At 42.7% G+C, this 27,973-nt stretch overlaps 1 protein-coding gene and 2 long non-coding RNA genes across 7 annotated transcripts; 2 read left to right on the plus strand and 1 right to left on the minus strand.

Annotated features, from left to right (window-relative positions):
* Positions 1–9,214: 9,214 nt before the first annotated feature.
* Positions 9,215–17,306, minus strand: LOC138926175 (uncharacterized). Of its 5 annotated transcripts, none has more exons than XR_011442553.1 (4): positions 16,782–17,306; positions 13,159–14,289; positions 9,429–9,910; positions 9,215–9,351 (listed from the first exon to the last, which is right to left on the minus strand). It is a non-coding gene; the product is annotated as an uncharacterized lncRNA (long non-coding RNA). The 5 variants fall into 5 exon arrangements; XR_011442555.1 differs by having other exon boundaries at positions 9,228–9,910; positions 13,159–13,319; positions 14,132–14,289; XR_011442554.1 differs by having other exon boundaries at positions 9,229–9,910; positions 13,159–13,315; positions 14,132–14,289.
* On the plus strand, positions 10,036–10,597 carry Grx1t (Glutaredoxin 1, testis-specific). Its single transcript, XM_017241050.3, has one exon. It carries the CDS (start codon positions 10,172–10,174, stop codon positions 10,520–10,522), a length of 351 nt encoding a protein of 116 aa, XP_017096539.1. The 5' UTR covers positions 10,036–10,171; the 3' UTR covers positions 10,523–10,597.
* A 180-nt stretch (positions 17,307–17,486) lies between the features above and the next one.
* On the plus strand, positions 17,487–27,325 carry LOC138926174 (uncharacterized). Its single transcript, XR_011442550.1, has 3 exons — positions 17,487–17,627; positions 17,688–26,618; positions 26,682–27,325. It is a non-coding gene; the product is annotated as an uncharacterized lncRNA (long non-coding RNA).
* The last annotated feature ends 648 nt before the right edge of the window (positions 27,326–27,973 follow it).

Raw genomic sequence — 27,973 nt, forward strand, 5'->3', positions numbered from 1 at the left:
CTCTAAAATGTTTGCTTTTTCTCATTTGATTCAATTATACCTTTGGGTGTTGTAACTTTATTTTGCCGGCAACAGCCAAAATATAAAAAAAATTAGGAAAGATGATCAAAATAAAGTTTTGGATGAGAAGAGATATATAAGATAAGAATAAGACTGTTAAAAGTTGAAATAAAATATATGTATATATTTAAATTACAATAAAGTAACTGAAGCAGAAGATCATGTTGCCTCAAAGACGTTGTAGGCCTGAAGCTTTCGAAAGACTGTTATCGATTCGATTTTTATTGATTGTATCAAACTTAAAAAATGGTCTCATCATTTACTAACGCCTTAAAGTTGAAACGGAGCCACACCTAATATAAAAACTTTGACATCTTTTCCAAAAACAATGGCCAAAAAATGTGAATTTTTCGGTACTTTTTGTTCAACATGGCTGCTAATTTGATGCTGCAACAATGCAAGCAACACTTTTGCACCCTTTGACCCTTCCACCACGCCGCCCACCACCGCATCGCCTCATCTCTCCACCGCGGTAGCCACAAGCTTTTGGAAGCCACGCATCCATCAGGGCCGTAGGTCGCCCTTTCGGTTTAGCTTTAATTTCATGGTTACTTTAATGTGAACAAGAGCATTCGGCGCCCCCTTTATACGCTCCCCTGCCGCCGATGACTTTGTGCTGTAGTTAACGGCTTTTGGGAGGTCGGTGGGAGGCTATCCAGGAGGATGGCTTTGGAGGTTAACTACTTTTCATGAGCTTAATTTTAAATTGAGGCTGCAGCGGCGGCTTCATTTACTTTGTGTGCCGGCCAACTTTGTTGCCAGCAAACTTTTGCGCGGACTGTGTTTAGCAAAAAGGCAAAGTTAACTTGTGGCAGTCCCCTCCACTCTGCCCCTGTGTGGAAAAATTCTATTAGGAAATGAAAACCGGTTGCCGGGGCCATTGAGTTATTAAGCCAACTAATTGCTTATTTGCACAAGGAAGAGCTCGGTTAGGCGATCCAGAGATCCTCCGAATCGCAATTTGCACTCAGCGCGAAAAATTGCCACTCACGCCCCCCGTTTTCCAGGGGGCGTGGTCGGGCTGATAGTATATCTATGCCCCCTCTAAAAAGCCGCTGAAGTAACGCCTCCTTTTAGAGTGATTTTTCCAGCCTGGGCTTTTAATTGCCGGCCAGTTCGGCTCATGATCGTGAGTTTAATTAAAGTCCCGCGAGTGGCCATTGCGTGTTGATGACTCTATCCGAGAGTGCAGCTTATCTGGGCATCTGCTGGAATTAATATTTGATTTTGCTTCCTTAATAGAAGAAAACCGGAATTTACAGCCTCTGTGGATGCAGCATGTTTTTATTAAAATTCCCCCGCAACTGGCATTCTTCTACAAAAATTAATAACGTGTTGAAACTTTGCAGACACTTCCTGGCTAAATGTGAGTTAAAGTTATCTCTCCTGGCCGCCACAAAGCAAGGTATCCTTACCCTGCATATGTGGCAGCAACTTTGGCCAAACACAAGCCACTTGAATTCATTTTAATTCAAGCGAATGGCAACGGCAGGAGCCGCACTAACTCGTAATAATTTCAAAACGCAAACTCTTGCCGTAAAAAAATTGCCGCAAACTCTTGCATAAAATTTCCTGAATTTTTGTTTTGGCCTTTTTTGTAGGGTTTTGGGTGTCTAGTGCGTCTCAAAGGACTTCACACTCTCTGTGTTTGCCCAGACAGGAGCCAGCGGCAGGGACTATGTGGAGCCTAGCTTAAGGGGTTATATACAGTTGTGATATATGAAAAAATCGATTTTTTTTTTATTGCATATTCTTTAAGTATATTCTATTGGGTGTACTCCCACAAAAATTGATAACGATCGGAGCATTAGATCCGAAGCTGTAGCTATTTATAGCACACTATCTGCATATAAAACTTGAACAAACTTGAAACTTTAAACGCGATTATCTCAGAATCTTTTTTTTGGGAAATTACCTTTGCGGTGGACACGATTACTAAAAAACTACTAATCCGATCAACACCAAATTTTGACCACATATTTATTATGATATTAGCTAGTCCGTGAACGAGGGATTTTCCGTTTTTTTGAAAACTCCCTTTTTAAAGCACAAAAAACGAAAATCTTATACCTTGAAAAAGTAAATTTTTTGTTTCAAACGTCGCCATTTTTTTTGTAATCAAAATTTTTAAAAATCCCTCGTTCACGGACTAGATAATACAATATACTAACTAAACTTTTTTGAATTTTGGATTTCGGATGAACCGTTTTCGAGAAATCATGTCCACCGCAAGACACCATCGAAAAAAGACGATTCGGGAATTCGGCTATAACATTTTTGTTATGTAATATCTTTTTATGAAAAAATTTAATTAAGTACCCAGAAACATGTACTAAACAACGTCGGTAAAACATTTTTCATAAATATTTTCTATGGTGTCAAAAAAAAATCGATAAAAATCCATATTTTTGCGCGGTACAACTGTATATAACCCCTTAAAAAATCACTCTGACCTTAAAGTTTTAAGAATAATTTTTGGGTAAATTTCCCAATTTTATTCATTAAGAAAGATCAACATCTTGGAGCTAAATATTTCATTTAATCGAAACTATTTTAATTGCCAACTGAATAGAAAGCCATCTATTTTACGAATTATTCTTGTTAAAACACCTTAAAATGCCATAAATTCTGAGCGACTATTTATTGTTTTTATCCGTTGACCCAAATCCTATGCGAACATGCGAATCCGGAATCGAACAGAAGCTGTTGGCTTCTGTTGGAAAATGGATGACCCTACACATCATTCATGGCCGTATCTTTCGATACCTAAGCCATTGTTTTTTGGCCATTTGGCCGAAACAATACGACAAATTGGTATTGCATTGTCCGTTTTTGCAATTTTCGCAAATTGTTTTTACCCAAAATATTTGCGTTTAACTGCCGTTTTCGAGTACCATATAGCCCATGGCCATTATATTATATCTGCCATTTATATAGGCCATTAATATCGCCTTTTTGTGTTGGACTCGAAAGCGTGCGACTGTGAGTGTTGGGTGTTGGAATTTTGTCAGCGTTTTTCGCATCTCGACGCGCTTTTGAATGTTATTCGCCGGTTTTGCATTTTTGTGCCTTTCCTGCATTGAAATTAATTTGCGCAAATTGTATTAAATGTTTTGCCATGCCCAGCAAACTGTGCAAATTTTAATTGAATGCCTTTTGTTTGCCTCTGAATAATTCAGCAGTGTTTGCCTTTTTGGTCTTTGTTGTTCTTGCTGTTGCTGCTGCTGTTGGTCTTGTTAAATCGCTTTTCCCAGTTTACCAGTCCAATTTGATCGCCAAAACAAAAAATCAGTTTCTGGCCGAATGCTACTCGACACGATAAATGGATAAAGTCAACAAAAAACGGCCAAATGCAATTCGAACGGGTTCAATGCAAATTGGTTTATAGATTTTATTATCTTTTAATTATTACTATAAAATAAAATATTCCTTATGGGCCATTATGCGAATTGGTTTTAGCTTATTCTATGGGTACGGAAGAGATAAAAAAAAGGAAATGGTCAACAAAGCAACCTTTGCAAATTTTCAATGGCCTTCTAAGAAGATAGATTTTCAGAGGAAAGCCCTACGATTTTCGTATAAATAGAGGCTTCCCTCATATTCCCAGTCATCCAGTTTCGGCTTTTAAGTCAACAACATTTATTTATTTATTTTTTATTAATTATCTTGCCAAAGGAGAAAATTTCTGGTCTCTAGAGACGTCTGAAAATAAATTACTCCCTGATTTTCTTATTTTCTTTTATTTATTATTTCGATTTATTTTTTTATTAATTATTTTGGCAAAGGAGAAAATATCTGGTCTCTGAGAGACGTCTCCAAATGCATTATTCCCTGATTTTCGTATTATTTTTTTTTTATTTGCCAATAATAATTTGCTTTAATAATAATAATTTTTTTTGTTAATTTTTATTGTGCCTGGGATCTTGTTACTTTTCTTCCTCATACTGAGTCTTATCTATTCGTTATATATTATCCTTGAATTCTTTTCGTTATTTATTTTTTAATTTTAATTATCTTTGATATTGTTTTAAAAAGCCAAAACGTCTAAAAAAAGTATCCTTGAACTCACTTTCAAGTCATTGGGCTCCTGTTCGACCAAGATCTAGACAGTAGACATGTCCAGCATCTATAACTATGTAGGATATTGATGGATTGCCTTGTAGCCTCTGGCTAGGAGGATCTTTGGCTGCATACTCGAGACTACAGAATAAATAAATCTTTTAGCGCAGCCGCGCGACACGAGACGCATTCAAAATGCTAAATTAGTAAAATGTCACTTTCGCTTTCAAGTCGGGAGCTGCGAATTCCAGGGGCGATCAGGCTGTTCCCGGGCATTGTGTTGCCGGGAATGATCAAAGCCGCCGGGAGCTGGGAGAAAAGAAGCAAGATGCGGCAGCCACATAAATTATCGCGGCCCAACCAGGCGCAGACACTTGCCAAAAGCGTCGGCCAAGGGGCCTGGCAGGGGAAAGGGCTCCACATGTGGCAAGCATTGCATTGACATACTTCAAAGGCAGGGACCACTTCTGGTGGTGCAACAAAGTGGGCCAAACAAGTCCGAGGGGCAGAAACACTTTCATTAAAATTTGCCACATTAAAAATATTGGATTAAACGAGGCACGAGTGTCAGAAACATTTATTTTATACCAATTATAGCTTTTAGTTAATATCATTAAATCAAATGATTCATTTTACAACTGCCCTGAAGCTAAATGGAGTGTTAAAATATTGAAATACTAGACTGGGTGGCACACATTTTCGAGAACCGGATTCCGATTCATACAATCCAAGCCGATAATCGTAAATATTTGGCCGGCAGTTAGGCCAGCGGATATGGCCAAATCGAAACTGGATTTGGGCCAATAAATACTAGGCCTGGCAAACAGATTGTTTCCTGTGACACTTATCCGGTCTATGCCTGCCAAGCGATAATTCTCCAAGGGTCAAATGTGACGCTATCTGGTGTATCGGCCTTAAATTGAATTCCCGTACAGTGTCTCCCATTGGACACGTTATGCCATCTTTATTGGGGACGTGACTAGACCACTTCTCTGATGGCCATCGGGTAGTCAATCAAACAAAGTTTGCCCCTGTCGAGTAGCTAGCTACATTTCCATAAGTTAACTACCGTCCTGGCACTCCAGAACACATGTCACGCACTTCTCGAACAACTGGGAAAAGCTGGAAAAGCCCACGCGCCGGGCCATTTCAACTGCACTTCACAGCTGGCCAGTCCAGCCAGTAGACTGCTCCAACCAGAGACTGGGGGCCTCAAATCCCACGCAGAAGACCAGAGACGAGCCATCGCCGTTCAAGTGTAAGTGGAGCGAACGAAATAATCAAAATGGGAATAAAATCAAAACATTGCGGCCACTGGCAATTTGCATGCGGAGATCCGGCAGCTGGCTGAGTCACTGAGATGCTCTCTATAAACCCATGGGACTTAAGACATATTAAGATAAAGTATTAGACCTGCACATATAATAAGGGATAGAGCAAGTTAAAGCGACGATAAAGGTAAGGCTTAAGCTATCTGTTATTCACCTTTTATAGACCATAACTAAAGTATCCTACTTCCAGAAGCCCCATCTATATGTTGGCTAGTTTTCTCCATTAAAATAAAAGGCCAACTGCTCAGCAGTGTGCTGCAAGCTACTTGAAGACATCGCTGGAGGCGCCTCTTCTGCAGCTGGCAGGGTGAAGTGGAGGCAAAGTGTGTGTTTGAAGACACTTGTTGGCTGCTCGCCAGATGAGGATGACTACGACGACGATGATGATGGCGACTATATAGCGGAGGAGATGATCGCGACCGACGACAGCATAACAAATGAACATTTAGATGGGAAGTTGCAGGCAAATGCCACAGGCTCCAGCCCACTTGGAGACTGGGCTTGGGAGTTGGAGAAAGAGTTGCTTTAATCAAGCGTGAAGTGTGCGAAAACTTTGTCTTTGGCTTTAACTGACTTTGGTTAACTGGCCGTCGACAGGGCCATAACACAGAAGCAGCTACAACTGCAATAGTTCCGACTCTGACTATGACTCCGCCTCTGAAGCCCCAACTCCAATTGCCTTTATTAAACGCTGGCCTGTCAGACTCAGATTGGGGGCCCTTTTCTGCATTTTTTTGTTTCAGATCCAAGCTGCCACTGCGCGATGAGTTGTTGAAAAGTTAAAATGGATTTTACGCAAAGTTTTTAATTTGCCGCTGTTAGCCAACAAACCAATGACCGTTGCAGCCACTTTTATCCTCCTGCCAGAGTGAAATTACAATCCTTAATTTCTTTGGCAGACGACCAGATAGGCGGTGGCGAAGCTTATTCTAAACAAAAGTATTGACTTTCTGCTTATTTTAAAGGACCAAAAATCAAACTCATTAAAACTTTGTTCAACGCATTATTGTTATCCTTCTCGCAAGGCCTTTTGTTATGAAACACTTTCAGAAAACCAATTTCAGCCGAACCAGTTGTGCGTTTAGCATTCAATTTTATCAGCCGCACTCACAATTTTTGCATTAAAACTTGCACAATGGCTTAAAGGGACAACCCACGCAGCCAGTGGTTCGAGCCAAGTCACCAGCCACGTCTAGACATTGGTAAACAAAGGACTAAAGGAGGACTTGGTGGCAACTGTAGCAGGCGTGGAACAAAAGATGCCAGAAACCAACCTAAAAAGTGCGTTGAAAGTTACCAGAGAGGTAGCTCTTTTTTTTTTGTTCTTGGCAACTAAAGAATGCAACCAAAAGTGCATAATTGCTGATAGGAGGATAGTTCCTTCAATGGTTCTTATAATATACAGAAATAAGATAGTGCCACTCTATTCTTGGCCAGTTATTTGCCTGCAATTGCAGTTGCAGTGTTTCTTTCAACGTGAGACAATTGCAACAAGCTGCAGATACACTGCCGCACAGCCACAAATTAGTTAAATTACAGGCGCTTCCTATTCGGCTTAGTTGATTAGAAAAAGTGGCTTTGGTATCTTCTCCTTCTTGGCATCTCCTTCTTGCCATCTCTTTCTTTCCTCAGCCACCTATCTCTTTTCGTCAGGTTCGTTTTCTTTGGCTGGGAGCCGTTGCCGCTAACGAAGCTCAATTCGAGCGCCAAATTGAAATTGATTGTGACATTTGATCATGCGTCTGCCTTTTATTTTCTAGGCTAGGCTTTCTGGTGAAAGAGACGGGAACTAAGACCCTCGAAAGAGACAGCGACAAAGACAGGTTGTTGTCTTTGGAATTTGTGCGGAAAATTGCTGAAACGTTGGCAGGCGTGCAGGTGTGTCTTTTTGCTTGAAGACTCCTCGGCTGGATTGCCTTTTCCCAGATACGCACTGGATTAATTGGACGGATGTGCCTTGAGTTGATGACTTGGGCTGGGACAGAGACACTGTAGGAGTATCTGACAGACCTGGTGGGCCTCCCTGTCAGGGATTAAGTTGGGACAGCTGCAGCTAAAAAACTTTGGGTTGAAAGACATAGTACTATCTTGAAAGGAAAAAGCCTTTCTTATGGCTAGAATATATGTGTGGCAATTATAATTTTAAATCATATTCCTTTTATAATTCACCTGAGCTTCTACAAGAACTATGAATAGGAAAAAGGTCTTCAAATCTAACTTCTCCACCAAGTTCTTCTCCTGAGACAGGAAAATCTCTAAAGGGATATCCCCACATGAATAATTACAGCACACGCAGTTCATTTAATATCCGAGAGGGTGGAAATCCTTCAGTTCCCAGGGAGGACTAAGAAAGAAAATATTTAATGAAGAAATTTATAACAAACTTTGGCGAATGGCGGCAGGCTGTTGGTAATGGAAAGGCTAAAACCAAAAGGGTTGCTAAGCCAAAAAAATTATGAACATTAAAATAAACTTAAGGCTATAATTTTGTAAAGAAATAAAGCTTATACTTAAAGAAATTATAAAGACTTCTTTAGGAATTCAAACATAATTTCTCTGTGTGTCAGTTTAAACGACTTTCCACTGGCAACTTCTGGCCCATTTGCTGCCTAACCCAATTAGCCAGAATGACGCTTTCTCCCTTCTCCTAGAGGCCCTTCCCCCCATCAACAAATGACCGACATTTAAATGGTGATCAATTGAGGAATCACCCTCGACAACCCTTTGACTTTGGCGCTATCTAGTATCTGTTGCCATTTCAGAGTCGAGTTAATGATTGGAAATTAATTTGTCAGCAGGATAAGGGGAGTTGGGCGAGAGGGAGGGGCGGGAGAGGATTACGCAATTGCGTAGACAAATTGCCGGCAATTAGCAGGAAGGACTTCGAAGACAAAGGCATTGTTCGTCGAGCTCTATAGCTTGGGCGAGGATTCCCATGGTTTAGCTTCCTTCCAAAGGACAATGACCATCGATCTGAGTACTGAGTAAGGTGTGAGTTTGAGTATTGATTCGAATTGAGGACTAGATTAATTGCAGAAGGGAGTTCTAAGGCGAAAAGGTCATTGGAAGTCAGATGTGAGGACTTGAATGGGTAGCATTAACTAATGAGGATGACCTACCAAACAGTGAAGTTTAAGCTTGTAGTTAAGTAACTCTCCTTTTACTATTATTTCTAGACTAAAACCCTTTGAAATAACATTTTTTTAATATCCTCCCCACAGGAACTGAGCTATCTCAGCCAAGAAAACAATAAAAAAGGCGTCAACTTCCACCCAGGACTTGAATGGGCCTAATCAAATTAAGTACTAATCCTCGGCAAAAACCGCGAACAATTTAAAATGATTGTTAAGTAAATTTCCCAAAACAATTATTCCTCTCGCAGAAATTCCGAGAGAGAGCAAGGACCTACAGCGCAGTCGCCGGAGCAAGGACCTGTGTTTCTAGCATGCGATAAATTTTGCAAGGATAAAGGATGATTATGGGCGAAGGAGTAGCGCTTTACATATGTGTAAATTGTTGCCAGATGGCCATTGAACAGGACGAGACAACAATAATGAGTTGGCTTTTTCGGACAGGTGACTAAGGGATGGGGTGGAGGGGTCTAAACTTTTTGAAGTAAGTGAAGGAAGGATAATCCACTTAGGAGTGCCTTTAGTGTCTGTGATGTCCTGGCGACAATGTATGCACAAAACAAAAAATTCTAGGAGGTAAAGGAAGGAATAACTATTTTAAATTTAAACAAATACAGTTGATTTTAATAATCAGTTTTTTCTCAGATTTTAAAGTTTGATTTATAAATGTTTATATTTAAAAAACTATTACTGTTCACTCCTATTTTCTCAGTGCATTCTTGGCTAGAAATTGTTTTATTACCCAAACGGAGCCGTTGAGTGTGTGTTGACTGAAAACAAAGGTGCGCACAATAAATTACATTGTTACACGGAAACTTACGACCAGGACACGGACACATTCACATACATGGGCGAGAGCTGGTATGAGGTGGTGGAGATCCTGGCAGGAAGTCAGCAACAAGCACCGCGTTAATGAAAAGGATTTCTCTGGCATCCACATGTCTGCACATAGCTGTGCCACCTAGGACACCATCCTCCCTCCATGGGTGGTTATTTAATATTTAAACTCCGGCCAGACGCCAGCACAGATAGTCCTGTCTTTGATGTCCTCGACCCATTAGTTGGGGTCTCAACTTTTGCATAAATAAACGCGTTCAGTTCATTAGTAAGTCTCGCCCTCAGCAGATCCTTCAGCAGCCTTCCTCAATTCTCGATTACTTCCGTAAAAGGGTTCGCCTTTTGCGGTTCTCTGAGCCATCGGTTTTTGCGGTTGGCTTTTTGGGCCCGAATGCGTGAAAGTGTCATAAGCCCTCTGGTCCAAAAGAGAGGACTTTATGACGGACCACAGTTACAGCTGGGGAATAGTTTTGGCCTGTTGTTCTGCGGCTTCTGTTGAAAATTAAATGATATTTTAATCGATTTTGTAAGGCGAGCTTGGGAGCTTTGCGTGTTTCTAGGAGTACTGTTTAAATAGAGTTGTAAATTTGTTAAAACCCACACCACTTATATCTAAGCAATCTATCACTGTACGAGCTACTGACATTTCCTTGCCTCAAAAAACAGTCTGTCATAAATTTTAGCTCAAAATTAACCGGATCCTCGTAAGCTCCGAGCTCATACTGCTGACATCGCCTTCCTTTGGCTCAATTCATGGGTTCCGTGATCAGTTCCCTGCAGCGTCCCACCCTCTACGTTGCCATGGACAGTCCCCAGGGCAACTTCGTCCGCGAGATTATCCAGAACAACAAGGTCGTTATATTCAGCAAGAGCTACTGCCCGTACTGCAGCATGGCCAAGGAGCAGTTCCGGAAACTGGAGGTAAAGGCCTACGTGGTGGAGCTGGACCAGCGGGATGACGGCAATGAGATCCAGGCGGTGCTCGGCGAGATGACCGGAGCGAGGACGGTGCCCAGGTGCTTCATTGACGGCAAGTTCATCGGTGGTGGCACGGATGTAAAGCGCCTCTACGAGCAGGGCATCCTGCAGAAGTACTTCCAGTGAGACACACCATCTCCCATTTTTATTTTGTTGGATTGAGGAAATACAAAAGACTCGCGTTTGGCATCTTGAAAATAATTGTTTATCACTGAGGGGACTCTATCCATCATATCCCTCGTATTTCTCAAAGGAATTACATACGTATTCCTCTTTTAATGCCTCTTGTCCTCCCAAAAAGGACAATGATGAGAACGGAATACACGACGTTGCCTTTTATCCGCTCAATATGACGCTTAAGTTCTTTCCGTCTGGGGTGGAGAAGTGGTGGGGTGGCGGAGGAAAACAATTAAGGAGAGAATCCTGCCGGCTTTCTTTTCACCTGCCCATCTGCAGACTGTAGTCCCTCCTTCCGGGGGCCTCCTTCTTTTCGCCAGTAACCCGCTTCCAAGCCATTTGCATATGAAAAATTGTCAACGTCATGGGGTCAAGGCTCCCGTGGATTAAAAATGCAAGATGACAGCTCACAAAGGGCAGAGACGAGTCACACAGGATGCATCCATATATATCCCTGCCCGTATTCCAAGTCATGTGTGTATTTTTACTCAGAAACTAGCTGGAGAAGCAGAGACAATTGAAAGGTTCAATTGATTGAAAGCCTCCGCTTCCAAATTGCTTGTAATTTGTTTGGCAAATTGTTTTCTTTGTTTTCGAAAATTGCTTAAATTACTTGAACAATTCCAAATTTAGTTTACAGTCACGAAAATCGCCAGAGGCAGTGGCATTGGGACGGGGAGGGGGAGAGGTGAATAAATAAAAAATATCACGGCACACGTGTCGTATGCGTAATTTGGCTCATCGATTTGTTTTTCGATTTCATTCGAAATCTCGCGTAGGCATTGTCGAAAGGATTGTTTTTTTTTTACATTTTGTTCAGTCATCAGTTAACCCTTAGCCCTTTAGTCCAATTCCTCACTCAGATAATCCTGTGAAAACAAATCTTAAAGATAACTTTTTGCAGTAACTATGGTGTTATTACATCAGCAATGAAAAAACTTGTTATGGCCATCAACCCAACGCATTTACAGCTGCAATGAAATGGAAATTTTTTTACAGCCAGTCTGTGTTACGGCCAGAAAAAAATGTGTTGCAGTGGCACATAACTTTGTTTTAATTTGTTGAAGGATGAATGCAATTGCCACCGGCGGATGTGACTGCTTGTAGCTTCGAGAGACTAACTCGATAAAAAATGCATTTGGTATTTTGATTACGATATTATCTCGGCCTTCCCCCTGACACACAACAATGTTGTGTCCTGTCTGGCTGGCTGGCTGGTTGGCTTTAATTCGCCAGCAGACAGCTTTTTAATGGCTAATTAAATTAGGCGTGGCGCCATTCTATCTTTCAATTACCAGTATGTGTGTTAAGTTTCATAAAACTCGCAAATTCCTTTGAAATAAAAAAAAAAGAAAAACTTTTCTGGAATTTATTAGAATTTTTTGTCGGTTTTGACCAAACCAGAGTTGCGGGCTTGAATAGTTTTCGTGGCTCTCTCGCCCCTTGTTCCCCGAAAACTGTCTGGCTTTTATCCATATATCATAGAGTTTCCACCAACTCTGGCCCATCCCGGCTGCATGTGGAAGTTGCAGCGGCTCCTTGGCCTTTGATCGACGATTTATTAAGCGTTTTATTATTAGTTTTCTCGTTCGGTGGCTTTTGTGGCATTTTTGATTACAAATTCCGGGCATCAGGACTTGTAATTACCAAAAACGAGCCAAAAATAGTGCCGCACAAGCCCCATTGTTGGGGCTGAGAGATGAGAGTTTAATATTGGGAGATTGGGGGAGCCAGACTTTTTCTTCAGGCTCCCACATTTAGGGATTGGATTACAAGTCCGAGGGGGAGTGGCGAATGTGTTAAAATTTCTCAAAACGACATTTGCACGTAACATGTCATGCCGACATATAATTATATTATTGTTCTTTACACATGCCACGAGTACTGGGACTTTGAGCCAGGATTAGGTTTTCGGCTAGCCATGGCCATGCAACCGAGATCCTGTCCAGCTGATAAACCTCGAGGGCTCGCCGGAGTACACCGGAAGAATATGGTGCCATCGTTTCTAATTTGTAAATAAGCTATATATTTTATGCTTTTTTTGTTGTGTGTAAATTGCAACACTAGGGGCTGAAACGCACGTGTTAACAAGGATGCGATAAAAAAAAAGTGGAAGGCAGGAGTGGAAGTGAGGAAATAAACGCTAGAGTGACAGGAAATATGTGTGCGTGACATTGTTACTGGGGTCTGCCGACCGGAACCAGAAGTGGGTGGCGCCCATTGTTGCTATTTGCAGGGCTATCAGCACGGAGGCAACAGGATGTGTATGTGTATAATTACAAAGGATATGCCAGCAAGCTGTAGAGTATAGCTGACAGCCGGGATGTGGGTAAGCGGTGAGTGTGGAAACCAGATCCTCTGGGGAATAAACTGAAAAGAGTGATAGAAGCTCCCAATTCAAGATCATAAATTTTGTATTAAAATCTAAAGTTGTAGCCAAAGTTTGTGGCCAACAATCGCGCGAGTCCCCCGGGCGGATAGCTTGCTTAGCGTTTTGGGTAAACTCCCAACTTTTCGGGCCATTAATCAATTAATTAAGTATTTTATGAATATTTCAGGGGGTGTTAGACAGGAGCTATCCTTACCTTGGCGGCTGCATGAATATTTAAGCGAGTATTGGCTCCAGACGAACCGTCGAAGGAGTTCCGCTATCGCTGACGAGATAATAAGTCCTGCGAGTCCTGCTGGGAAAGGGATAATGAGCTCGCTCCCGGGACGGATGATGATCCCGGTGATGAACGGCTAACTTTCCGGGAAATAAGCAATAAGAATATGAAAATAAGCAAAAGGGTTGGGAAAAAACTTTCCGACTAATTAATTAAATGCGCTAAAAAAATGTTTGCCCGCGTACTTCTTGCTCTTCTTGGTTTGAAGCGAAAAGAACAAACAGAAAATGGAAAGAGTGCTCTGCGAGTTTTTTTGAAAATGTTTTCCCAAAAAATTATGCAGGTGGGAACTGGTTGGTTTTTGTTTGAGTTCCCACTGTATTGACATTTTTTGTTCCTCATTTTGCTCGCATCGCGATGGAGAAAGTTTTTAATGAGTTTGCCAAATGCCGTGAAATGCCTCGCGAAAACTCCAGATGATTTGTTGGGAGAAACTTTTTATTTTGGAGTTTACCTGTTTGTCACGATTAATTTATTAGACTTTTAATTTAGGCATAAATGCAAAGACCTAGCCCATAATTGATGCGGCATTAGTCGGCATTCTTCATCGCTTTATGCGACGCAGGTGAGCCCCACAGGATAACATCCATGAACGCTTGAAGTATCTAGTGCAGTCTTCCCACCCCGATATCCTGCTTACAATCGCTCATTTGTCAACATCATTCACAATAGCTGTCAATGGCAAGGAACTCTGGGGCATTCCATGAGGTTATTCAATCCGTTGCTTATACATATAGCATGTACAGGACCTCCCTCATAACCACCCCGAGAGCACATACCGGTGTGTACCTGCCCCACACATTAATGGTCAATTTCATTTCGATTTGATTGTATAGGGATTGTGTGTGTCTGGGCCAGGACCTCTGGCTAGCCAGGACCTCTTGCAAATTACCGCAGCCTCCTGTGGTGCCCGTTAAATGCGCGTTCCTGGAGCCCGTTCGGTTTACAGACGGGTGTGGGGATGGAGGTGCTTGAAGAGAGTCAAAGGACCTCATGTGGGTTTTGTCAAATTAGCGCTTCGATTGTTGTGTATTCCTTTGGGGGTCCTTCCTGTAAACAGAAGAAAAAAACCTGTTAATTTTAAGTCGAATGTCCAACTGTCTGACTGGCCATTTCTTTGGCCTTTTTGGATCCAGGGCTATGCAAATCCATGCACTGACAAAATCTGTCAGTTCCATTTTACTTAAATCCCATAATTTGTATAGATTGCACAAATCTAATCTATCCGACATGAAACTTCAATTACCAATCCCGACCATTCCATTCCACTTGCCGAGTCCCGAACCTAAACAAACATCGTTGACATCGGGCAGTTACAATTCATCAAACAAGCGAATGGATATTACTTCATCGAGTGCTATATTAAATACTTGAACCGAGGCGAACAACGAAATTGTCAACGAACGGCAATCGAAACGACCTCAAAGGGGGCGGTAGAGTGGGCCGCGTTAGGGCCTTCGTGTAAAAGTGACTGCTGCGAGCTTGAAACAAAAGTAAATTGCAATAAAAGTTTTGTAATTGACAAACGGACAACAAACAAAACTCCACTTCAGTTGTCGTTTGTCGTTTTGTGTGCCGGACAGAAGCTCAGTCCGTCAGTGGATGGGATGTGGTTATCCAGGGGCATCCAGCACCAAGAGGGGAGTGGGCTGTCGGGAGCTAAACAACTGGCACTGGCAATGGCATCAACAAAAACCGATTTTCAAAAAACAGGAAACACTGGAGCTCTGGAATAACCAGAGGCCCATTCGGAAACAGTGAGAGAAAATTATAAAGGTTTTTGATTTTTTGATAAATAAAATAGTATCTTTTCATAAGGATCTGGATCCATCTTTATTTCTTATAGTCTTCTATAGTTATGGAAAGGAATAGTATTCATTAGGTATATAAGGTACACAGTAAGGTATACAGTATGGAATAGTATAGTGGTGTTTCCAATAGTATTTCTCTCAGTGTATTTGGCTTCCCTTCGGCAGCTCTGTCTCATCATTTCGTACATTTGCGCCCGCATATTGACTTTGAGCGGAGGAGGCGCACAAACGATTCACAGATTTAAGAAATAAAAGTTTAGTGCCCCGGCGAGCAAATCTGTAGCCGCCAATGCCAAAACAGCCAAATAGTCCTGCCTAAAACACACTCCCTCTGCCTAACACACACACACACAAAAACACACACACACAGTGGCATAAACATGAACATGTGAAATACCGTAAGAGATGGTGGGGCCGCCTGTCAAAGCAAACAAAAGACGCGTCTGTGGTTGTTGTCCCCCGTTTCCGCACCACCATGGTCGTTGGCTGTCGAACGCAAAATGTCGTCAGTGGCTTGGGGGGAATCCGTATCCTGAAACCGTAAAGGGATCGGGTTGGCAGCAGGAATAGTGGCTTTCAGGGCTCATTGGTTGCCAGTAAATAGAGTAAATCGAAAAAGAACCGAAAGGGAGAGTGTAAGACTTTAGTTCAACATTTTAACTTTAAGTTGAATAATATTTCACTTAAACTCCCAAGCAACTCCTTCAAAGATTTCTCCTTCTAGGACCCGAAAAAAACTGAAAATATTCTTATGAAAATGCAATTTAAAACAATTTGTCAACGACACTGGAAACCCAGAAGAAAAGTCCGCACAGAGAAAGAAAAGAAATGGACGAAGAGGAAACCGAAAATGTGAAAATGAAAATAATAATGAAAGAATGAATTATGAACTTATACGCGCCAGACCCGAAGGACTCCACCAGCACTGGCCCCGCCACCCACTCCTTTCGGACCAGTGTGGAACGTGAGTGGAAAGCGAAAATGGAGTGTGGCATAAAAATGATTGTGTATGTTAAGTTTGGCACGCGCCACGCCTACAATAAACCGCAAGAATCATAGCAGAGGGAGTGGAGGACATATGGAGATGAAGAGAGATAGAGTGCCCAGAAAAGTATGCAACATATTTCACAGTTCGAGGCAGCTGGCAATGGAAAAAGGACAAAACAGACCCCTGGGAAGGGCCGCCTCTGTCACCATCCGCCCACACTCAAAAGCGTGACTGTTAGTCACAGAATCCCAAAGCCATCTACCCCCTTGAAAAAACCCCCTTGAACTCCGCCCATCCATCCTGTGGCCCCCTTGGAGAAGAAATTTTTGAATTATGAGCGCTCTGGGCGTAAGTTATACTTAACTACATGCCGCAAAAGTTACTACGCCCTGTGCCATGTTTATTGCGATTTCATGTGCCATTAAACCCGACCAGAGCAAAAGAGACAGTCTTCCAACGGCAGAAAGAGACGGAAACTGAGCAACCGAAACTGCCTGCTAATCTGTTGATAAATAAACAAAGTGCACAACTTGATGACTTTATACCAAAGACACTAACTGAAAAGTGTAGTCTATTGATTAAATAATTGCTTAATATTTAAAAAAAAATATGTTGTATAATAAATAAAGTAATTTCTTAAGATATTTGTATCTTTGAAGTGCTTTAGTCCTTTAATTTCTTTAATCCATAAATTTCTTTCAGTGCCCTGACACTGTTGTTGATAAATGCCAAAGCATTTTTACCTGTGTCATGGCCACACTTTTTCAATTCCCCACCCATTCCGCTCGAGCTTTTGTATGCTCCTCACGTCGCCATCACACGCAAATGTGACCAGAGTCATGAGAACTGCTATTGTTGTTTTTGTCATTTATCAAGGAAAGCGGGGGATGTGGATAGAAGGATATGGCAGCCGGGGATATGTAAATAAAGAATTGTCACTTTGACACGTCTGACTCGTGCCAATTTCCCTATTTTTCAGCCCTCCGCTTCGCACTTGAAATTCATTCGACTATTTCCGTATTTTTATTTGATTCGTGTTTGTGTTACATTGCAGGTTTTATGAATTTTATTTCATATTTTTGCTCAATTTTTCTTGGGTTTTCCTCTTCTCAGTTTTCTTTCAAACATTCCACAAAAAACTCCGTAACACACCGTCAGGAAATAAACGAAATAAATTAGATGTTTTCCAATACTCATTTTGAAATTCTCATTTTTAAATATGGAGGACTAAGATGGAATCGTTTTTCAGGCTGTTGAACTAAAAACTAAAAACCTCTTTACTAAAGTCACTCTAATTAGTTACCGTCTATAGAAAGGCAGACGAAAACCAATTGCATTTCCTCGCCAATTTATTCATTAGTTTTGAACTTTTGCAAATGCCGCTTACATAATATTTTAAATAATGCAATTTTTCTTGTCTTCTCTCATTTAGTTAGTTATTGAACAGATTCCCTTAGAATAGGATGTTCTTTATACTATTCCTATGTTTTCTGTGGACTTCTGTAGCCTTTCAATCCGCCCCTGGATTTATATGCATTCCCCCATATGTTTGGTCCGTCGATAATTGCATTATTCCAACAACGCTCAAGGTAGAAAATCGAAAGCTATATCAGGCTCTTTGTTTAATTTTCAACTACTTATAATCAAAGGAAAGTACAACCACGCCGCGCTCGTCCTTCACTTTTCCTCAATTCACAATTCCGGATCCTACTAAAAATCCGGATAACCCGGGTTTTCGACCGAGGGAACCAAACATAGTTTCAACGAAAAAACCGTCGCAACCAGCAGCCACTGAACCCTCCACACTGAATACCATTGATCCAGAAGACCCAGAGGCTGGTTCTATAGACGAAGACATTAGTACAAAGGCCTCAGAAAGTCCAAATGTTGGCGTATGTACATTGTCTCCTGGAAGTTTAGGTGCCGGACTTGGCGAAACTGCCTCATCTCCAGGAAATATTCCAACAAAAACTACAAGTATTCCAGAAAGTATTCCTACTAAAACCCCGCCCCGATCATTATCCACGATTCTACAATTCACAATCCCGGACATTACGAAAAATCCAGATATTCCGAAAATCCCGGGCTTTCGGCCAAAGGAACCAAACACAGTTTCAACGGAACAACCGTCGCAACCGGCAGCCACCAAACCCTCCACACTGACTACAATCGATTCAGAAGATCCAGAGGCTGGTTCTGGAGACGAAGACATAAGTACAAAGGCCTCAGAAAGTCAAAAAATTGACGCAATTACATTATCTCCTGGAAGTTCAGGAATAGGTAAAACTACGTTATTGCCTGAAAGTGTCGGACTTGGCGAAACTACTTCATCTCCAGGAAATATTCTTACAAAAACTATAAGTATTCCAGGAAGTATCCCTACCAAAACCACGCCCCGATCTTTATCCACGATTTCACAATTCACAATCCCGGATATTCCGATAAATCCGGACATTCCGAAAATCCCGGGCTGTCGGCCAAAGGAACCGAACACAGTTTCAACGGAACAACCGTCGCAACCGGCAGCCACCAAACCTTCCACACTGACTACAATCGATTCAGAAGATCCAGAGGCTGGTTCCGGAGACGAAGACATTAGTACAAAGGCTTCAGAAAGTCCAAAAGTTGGCGTATCTACATTGTCTCCTGGAAGTTTAGGGATAGGTAAGACTACGTTATTGCCTGAAGGTGCCGGACTTGGCGAAACTACTTCATCTCCAGGAAATATTCTTACAAAAACCACAAGTATTCCAGGAAGTATTCCTACCAAAACCACGCCCCGATCTTTATCCACGATTTCACAATTCACAATCCCGGATATTCCGATAAATCCGGACATTCCGAAAATCCCGTGCTGTCGACCACAGGAACCGAACACAGTTTCAACGGAAAAACCGTCGCAACCGGCAGCCACCAAACCCTCCACACTGACTACAATCGATTCAGAAGATCCAGAGGCTGGTTCTGGAGACGAAGACATTAGTACAAAGGCCTCAGAAAGTCCAAAAGTTGGCGTATCTACATTGTCTCCTGGAAGTTTAGGGATAGGTAAGACTACGTTATTGCCTGAAGGTGCCGGACTTGGCGAAACTATTTCATCTCCAGGAAATATTCTTACAAAAACCACAAGTATTCCAGGAAGTATTCCTACTAAAACCACGCCCCGATTATTATCCACGATTCCACAATTTAAAATCCCGGATATTCCGAAAAATCCGGATATTCCGATAAATCCGGACATTCCGAAAATCCCGGGCTGTCGGCCAAAGGAACCGAACACAGTTTCAACGGAACAACCGTCGCAACCGGCAGCCACCAAACCCTCCACACTGACTACAATCGATTCAGAAGATCCAGAGGCTGGTTCTGGAGACGAAGACATTAGTACAAAGGCCTCAGAAAGTCCAAAAGTTGGCGTATCTACCTTGTCTCCTGGAAGTTTAGGGATAGGTAAGACTACGTTATTGCCTGAAGGTGCCGGACTTGGCGAAACTACTTCATCTCCAGGAAATATTCTTACAAAAACCACAAGTATTCCAGGAAGTATTCCTACTAAAACCACGCCCCGACTATTATCCACGATTCCACAATTCACAATCCCGGATATTCCGAAAAATACGGATATTCCGATAAATCCGGACATTCCGAAAATCCCGGGCTGTCGGCCAAAGGAACCGAACACAGTTTCAACGGAACAACCGTCGCAACCGGCAGCCACCAAACCCTCCACACTGACTACAATCGATTCAGAAGATCCAGAGGCTGGTTCTGGAGACGAAGACATTAGTACAAAGGCCTCAGAAAGTCCAAAAGTTGGCGTATCTACATTGTCTCCTGGAAGTTTAGGGATAGGTAAGACTACGTTATTGCCTGAAGGTGCCGGACTTGGCGAAACTACTTCATCTCCAGGAAATATTCTTACAAAAACCACAAGTATTCCAGGAAGTATTCCTACTAAAACCACGCCCCGACTATTATCCACGATTCCACAATTCACAATCCCGGATATTCCGAAAAATACGGATATTCCGATAAATCCGGACATTCCGAAAATCCCGTGCTGTCGACCAAAGGAACCGAACACAGTTTCAACGGAACAACCGTCGCAACCGGCAGCCACCAAACCCTCCACACTGACTACAATCGATTCAGAAGATCCAGAGGCTGGTTCCGGAGACGAAGACATTAGTACAAAGGCTTCAGAAAGTCCAAAAGTTGGCGTATCTACCTTGTCTCCTGGAAGTTTAGGGATAGGTAAGACTACGTTATTGCCTGAAGGTGCCGGACTTGGCGAAACTACTTCATCTCCAGGAAATATTCTTACAAAAACCACAAGTATTCCAGGAAGTATTCCTACTAAAACCACGCCCCGACTATTATCCACGATTCCACAATTCACAATCCCGGATATTCCGAAAAATCCGGATATTCCGATAAATCCGGACATTCCGAAAATCCCGTGCTGTCGACCAAAGGAACCGAACACAGTTTCAACGGAACAACCGTCGCAACCGGAAGCCACCGAATCCACCAGTTTTCCAGGAAGTATTCCTACTAATACCACGCCCCGACCATTATTTACGATTCCACAAGTCACAATCCCGGATATTCCGAAAAATACGGATATTCCAATAGATCCGGATATACCGAATATCCCGGGCTTTCGGCCAAAGGAACCGAACACAGTTTCAACGAAACAACCGTCGCAACCGGAAGCCACCGAATCCACCAGTTTTCCAGGAAGTATTCCTACTAATACCACGCCCCGACCATTATTTACGATTCCACAATTCACAATCCCGGATATTCCGAAAAATACGGATATTCCAATAAATCCGGATATTCCGAATATCCCGGGCTTTCGACCAAAGGAACCGAACACAGTTTCAACGAAACAACCGTCGCAACCGGAAGCCACCGAATCCACCAGTTTTCCAGGAAGTATTCCTACTAATACCACGCCCCGACCATTATTTACGATTCCACAATTCACAATCCCGGATATTCCGAAAAATACGGATGTTCCAATAAATCCGGAAATTCCGAATATCCCGGGCTTTCGACCAAAGGAACCGAACACAGTTTCAACGAAACAACCGACGCAACCGGAAGCCACCGAATCCACCAGTTTTCCAGGAAGTATTCCTACTAATACCACGCCCCGACCATTATTTACGATTCCACAAGTCACAATCCCGGATATTCCGAAAAATACGGATATTCCAATAAATCCGGATATACCGAATATCCCGGGCTTTCGGCCAAAGGAACCGAACACAGTTTCAACGAAACAACCGTCGCAACCGGAAGCCACCGAATCCACCAGTTTTCCAGGAAGTATTCCTACTAATACCACGCCCCGACCATTATTTACGATTCCACAAGTCACAATCCCGGATATTCCGAAAAATACGGATATTCCAATAGATCCGGATATACCGAATATCCCGGGCTTTCGGCCAAAGGAACCGAACACAGTTTCAACGAAACAACCGTCGCAACCGGAAGCCACCGAATCCACCAGTTTTCCAGGAAGTATTCCTACTAATACCACGCCCCGACCATTATTTACGATTCCACAAGTCACAATCCCGGATATTCCGAAAAATACGGATATTCCAATAAATCCGGATATTCCCAATATCCCGGGCTTACGACCAAAGGAACCGAACACAGTTTCAACGAAACAACCGTCGCAACCGGCGGCCACCGAATCCACCAGTTTTCCAGGAAGTATTCCTACTAATACCACGCCCCGACCATTATTTACGATTCCACAAGTCACAATCCCGGATATTCCGAAAAACACGGATATTCCAATAAATCCGGATATTCCGAATATCCCGGGCTTTCGACCAAAGGAACCGAACACAGTTTCAACGAAACAACCGTCGCAACCGGAAGCCACCGAATCCACCAGTTTTCCAGGAAGTATTCCTACTAATACCACGCCCCGACCATTATTTACGATTCCACAAGTCACAATCCCGGATATTCCGAAAAATACGGATATTCCAATAAATCCGGATATTCCCAATATCCCGGGCTTTCGACCAAAGGAACCGAACACAGTTTCAACGAAACAACCGTCGCAACCGGAAGCCACCGAATCCACCAGTTTTCCAGGAAGTATTCCTACTAATACCACGCCCCGACCATTATTTACGATTCCACAATTCACAATCCCGGATATTCCGAAAAATACGGATGTTCCAATAAATCCGGAAATTCCGAATATCCCGGGCTTTCGACCAAAGGAACCGAACACAGTTTCAACGAAACAACCGTCGCAACCGGAAGCCACCGAACCCACCAGTTTTCCAGGAAGTATTCCTACTAATACCACGCCCCGACCATTATTTACGATTCCACAAGTCACAATCCCGGATATTCCGAAAAATACGGATATTCCAATAAATCCGGATATTCCGAATATCCCGGGCTTTCGACCAAAGGAACCGAACACAGTTTCAACGAAACAACCGTCGCAACCGGAAGCCACCGAATCCACCAGTTTTCCAGGAAGTATTCCTACTAATACCACGCCCCGACCGTTATTTACGATTCCACAATTCACAATCCCGGATATTCCGAAAAATACGGATGTTTCAATAAATCCGGAAATTCCGAATATCCCGGGCTTTCGACCAAAGGAACCGAACACAGTTTCAACGAAACAACCGACGCAACCGGAAGCCACCGAATCCACCAGTTTTCCAGGAAGTATTCCTACTAATACCACGCCCCGACCATTATTTACGATTCCACAAGTCACAATCCCGGATATTCCGAAAAATACGGATATTCCAATAAATCCGGATATTCCGAATATCCCGGGCTTTCGACCAAAGGAACCGAACACAGTTTCAACGAAACAACCGTCGCAACCGGAAGCCACCGAATCCACCAGTTTTCCAGGAAGTATTCCTACTAATACCACGCCCCGACCATTATTTACGATTCCACAATTCACAATCTCGGATATTCCGAAAAATACGGATGTTCCAATAAATCCGGAAATTCCGAATATCCCGGGCTTTCGACCAAAGGAACCGAACACAGTTTCAACGAAACAACCGACGCAACCGGAAGCCACCGAATCCACCAGTTTTCCAGGAAGTATTCCTACTAATACCACGCCCCGACCATTATTTACGATTCCACAAGTCACAATCCCGGATATTCCGAAAAATACGGATATTCCAATAAATCCGGATATTCCCAATATCCCGGGCTTACGACCAAAGGAACCGAACACAGTTTCAACGAAACAACCGTCGCAACCGGCGGCCATCGAATCCACCAGTTTTCCAGGAAGTATTCCTACTAATACCACGCCCCGACCATTATTTACGATTTCACAAGTCACAATCCCGGATATTCCGAAAAATCCGGATATTCCGATAAATCCGGACATTCCGAAAATCCCGGGCTTTCGACCAAAGGAACCGAACACAGTTTCAACGAAGCAACCGTCGCAACCGGCAGCCACCGAATCCACCAGTTTTCCAGGAAGTATTCCTACTAATACCACGCCCCGACCATTATTTACGATTCCACAAGTCACAATCCCGGATATTCCGAAAAATACGGATATTCCAATAAATCCGGATATTCCGAATATCCCGGGCTTTCGACCAAAGGAACCGAACACAGTTTCAACGAAACAACCGTCGCAACCGGAAGCCACCGAATCCACCAGTTTTCCAGGAAGTATTCCTACTAATACCACGCCCCGACCATTATTTACGATTCCACAATTCACAATCTCGGATATTCCGAAAAATACGGATGTTCCAATAAATCCGGAAATTCCGAATATCCCGGGCTTTCGACCAAAGGAACCGAACACAGTTTCAACGAAACAACCGACGCAACCGGAAGCCACCGAATCCACCAGTTTTCCAGGAAGTATTCCTACTAATACCAGGCCCCGACCATTATTTACGATTCCACAATTCACAATCCCGGATATTCCGAAAAATACGGATGTTCCAATAAATCCGGAAATTCCGAATATCCCGGGCTTTCGACCAAAGGAACCGAACACAGTTTCAACGAAACAACCGTCGCAACCGGCGGCCATCGAATCCACCAGTTTTCCAGGAAGTATTCCTACTAATACCACGCCCCGACCATTATTTACGATTTCACAAGTCACAATCCCGGATATTCCGAAAAATCCGGATATTCCGATAAATCCGGACATTCCGAAAATCCCGGGCTTTCGACCAAAGGAACCGAACACAGTTTCAACGAAGCAACCGTCGCAACCGGCAGCCACCGAATCCACCAGTTTTCCAGGAAGTATTCCTACTAATACCACGCCCCGACCATTATTTACGATTCCACAAGTCACAATCCCGGATATTCCGAAAAATACGGATATTCCAATAAATCCGGATATTCCGAATATCCCGGGCTTTCGACCAAAGGAACCGAACACAGTTTCAACGAAACAACCGTCGCAACCGGAAGCCACCGAATCCACCAGTTTTCCAGGAAGTATTCCTACTAATACCACGCCCCGACCATTATTTACGATTCCACAAGTCACAATCCCGGATATTCCGAAAAATACGGATATTCCAATAAATCCGGATATTCCCAATATCCCGGGCTTACGACCAAAGGAACCGAACACAGTTTCAACGAAACAACCGTCGCAACCGGCGGCCACCGAATCCACCAGTTTTCCAGGAAGTATTCCTACTAATACCACGCCCCGACCATTATTTACGATTCCACAAGTCACAATCCCGGATATTCCGAAAAATACGGATATTCCAATAAATCCGGATATTCCGAATATCCCGGGCTTTCGACCAAAGGAACCGAACACAGTTTCAACGAAACAACCGTCGCAACCGGAAGCCACCGAATCCACCAGTTTTCCAGGAAGTATTCCTACTAATACCACGCCCCGACCATTATTTACGATTCCACAATTCACAATCCCGGATATTCCGAAAAATACGGATGTTCCAATAAATCCGGAAATTCCGAATATCCCGGGCTTTCGACCAAAGGAACCGAACACAGTTTCAACGAAACAACCGACGCAACCGGAAGCCACCGAATCCACCAGTTTTCCAGGAAGTATTCCTACTAATACCACGCCCCGACCATTATTTACGATTCCACAAGTCACAATCCCGGATATTCCGAAAAATACGGATATTCCAATAAATCCGGATATTCCCAATATCCCGGGCTTACGACCAAAGGAACCGAACACAGTTTCAACGAAACAACCGACGCAACCGGAAGCCACCGAATCCACCAGTTTTCCAGGAAGTATTCCTACTAATACCACGCCCCGACCATTATTTACGATTCCACAATTCACAATCCCGGATATTCCGAAAAATACGGATGTTCCAATAAATCCGGAAATTCCGAATATCCCGGGCTTTCGACCAAAGGAACCGAACACAGTTTCAACGAAACAACCGTCGCAACCGGCGGCCACCGAATCCACCAGTTTTCCAGGAAGTATTCCTACTAATACCACGCCCCGACCATTATTTACGATTTCACAAGTCACAATCCCGGATATTCCGAAAAATCCGGATATTCCGATAAATCCGGACATTCCGAAAATCCCGGGCTTTCGACCAAAGGAACCGAACACAGTTTCAACGAAGCAACCGTCGCAACCGGCAGCCACCGAATCCACCAGTTTTCCAGGAAGTATTCCTACTAATACCACGCATCGACCATTATTTACGATTCCACAAGTCACAATCCCGGATATTTCGAAAAATACGGATATTCCAATAAATCCGGATATTCCGAATATCCCGGGCTTTCGACCAAAGGAACCGAACACAGTTTCAACGAAACAACCGTCGCAACCGGAAGCCACCGAATCCACCAGTTTTCCAGGAAGTATTCCTACTAATACCACGCCCCGACCATTATTTACGATTCCACAATTTACTATACCGGATGTTCCGAAAAATCCGTATGTTTCGGATATCCCGGAATATGAACCTAAAATTCCAGATATCCCCGAATATGTTCCGAAAAATCCAGCTATTCCGGATATCCCGCAATATATTCCGAAAAATCCGTATATTCCGGAATATGTGCCGAATAATCCCAATATTCCCTTTATCCCGGAATATGTTCCGAAAAATCCCAATATTCCCTACATCCCGGAATATGTTGCGAAAAATCCCAATATTCCCTTTATCCCGGAATATATTTCGATCAATCCATATATTCCGTATATCCCACGATATATTCTTAAAGACCCGGATATTCCGGGTTTTCGACCAAGCATACCGAAACTAGTTCTATTCAATCAACTGTCACAGCCGTCAGCCCTAGAACCCCTAACAGAGGATACAATTGATTTGGAAGAATCAAAGGCTGGTTCTGGAGGACAAGGCCCTAATACAGATGCCTCTGAAAGTCAAAAAGCTGGCGCGTCTAAATTATATAGTGGAATTTCATGGAAAGGTAAAATTAGTTTACTCCCTGAAAGTCAAAAGCGGGGCGAAACTAGGTTATCTCACGCTATCTCAGGAGGAGGAAAAACTACTGTATCCCCTGGAAGTGCAGGACGTACAAAGGTAGGAGTAAATCGAATGCTATATCATGTACTGAACTAACTCTTTACCTTTTTTTAATAATAGAAAATTATACATCCGTCACAGCTGATCACGGTTCCTTCGATCACCATTCCTAAAATTCCGGTTATTCCAGTTATTTCAAAAATTGTGAATATTCCTCATATTTCGAAAATTTCTGATATTTCGGGTATTTTGAAAATTCCTGATGTTTCAGGTATTTTGGAAATTCCACGCATTCCCGTCCAGCCAAATATTCGACTCAATATAGACGCTCGAATATCGAGACACACTCGCGACACTCAAGGCGCCAAAAGTAACTCTGAAAGTTCAAAAGAAGGTGGAACTTCTTTATTCTCCAGAAGTTTAAGAGGTGAAAGTCAGAAAGGTGGGGAAGCTTATTTACCCTTTAATAGGGGTTTAGCTGCTTTAAACCCTGGAGCTGTCGGAGGGGGCCAACTAGCATCGTCACATGGAACCTTGCCAACAAAACGCATAAAATTGAAATATCCCTTGATGATCACTTATTATCCAGTAGGTCTTACCAAGTCGAGCATAAAATCTAAGCCCACAAAGAACAGCAATAAGAATGTGAATAAAGTCGAAGTTAAAGGTTTTAATTTCCCCTCAATATGGGAAAAATAAATAAATAAATTAAATAGAAAATAAATTGAATAATAAAAAATACTTTTCGGAGGAAATAAAGTCTCTTTACGCATGGTCATTGGTCAGAGCATAGCTCTATAAATACTGTCAATTGGAATTGAATGAAATTATAAATAAATATTGATCAAGTGCTTAGCCTGGATATGAGCTATACCGGACATCCCTGTTTCCCGAATCGCGTGACTTTCCTCCGATGCGGCTCTCATGCAAATTCATATTTTAATTTTATGCAAATTATACGCTGATTATGCTGTCAGCATCATCGGAGGTAGGTAGGAAAGGCATTTTATTATACATCTAGAACATGCACAATAAGCTCTCATTCCGATTTCGTTTTGCCGGCTGCGGTTGTTGCTTAATCATTTCAAATTTTATATGGTAATTGTTCCCTCGCTCGGCTGCTGCCTTTGGCATGCAAATGTTTGCCCGATTGCATGTTGACCATTTGTTGTTTGCAAAACAGTTGCCATTGTGATTGGGGTATGTTCAGCCGCCTCCCTAGCCCCCATGCTCCGTGGGCCTCGGCCCCGTTTAGCCACAAGCCCATTGAATTGATTGGTTTTGGTTTATAATGTATTTGGCAACGACTTTGCGGGTTAATGCTCGTAATTGCAAACTTGGCTGGCTGCTGGAGGGGGAGATATTTTGTTTCAGATTTATTATACTATTTATGGCTTCCATTGCATATTTTA

This window comes from Drosophila bipectinata, chromosome 2R, assembly GCF_030179905.1.
Source record: "Drosophila bipectinata strain 14024-0381.07 chromosome 2R, DbipHiC1v2, whole genome shotgun sequence".
In the NCBI taxonomy this organism is placed as follows: domain Eukaryota; kingdom Metazoa; phylum Arthropoda; class Insecta; order Diptera; family Drosophilidae; genus Drosophila; species Drosophila bipectinata.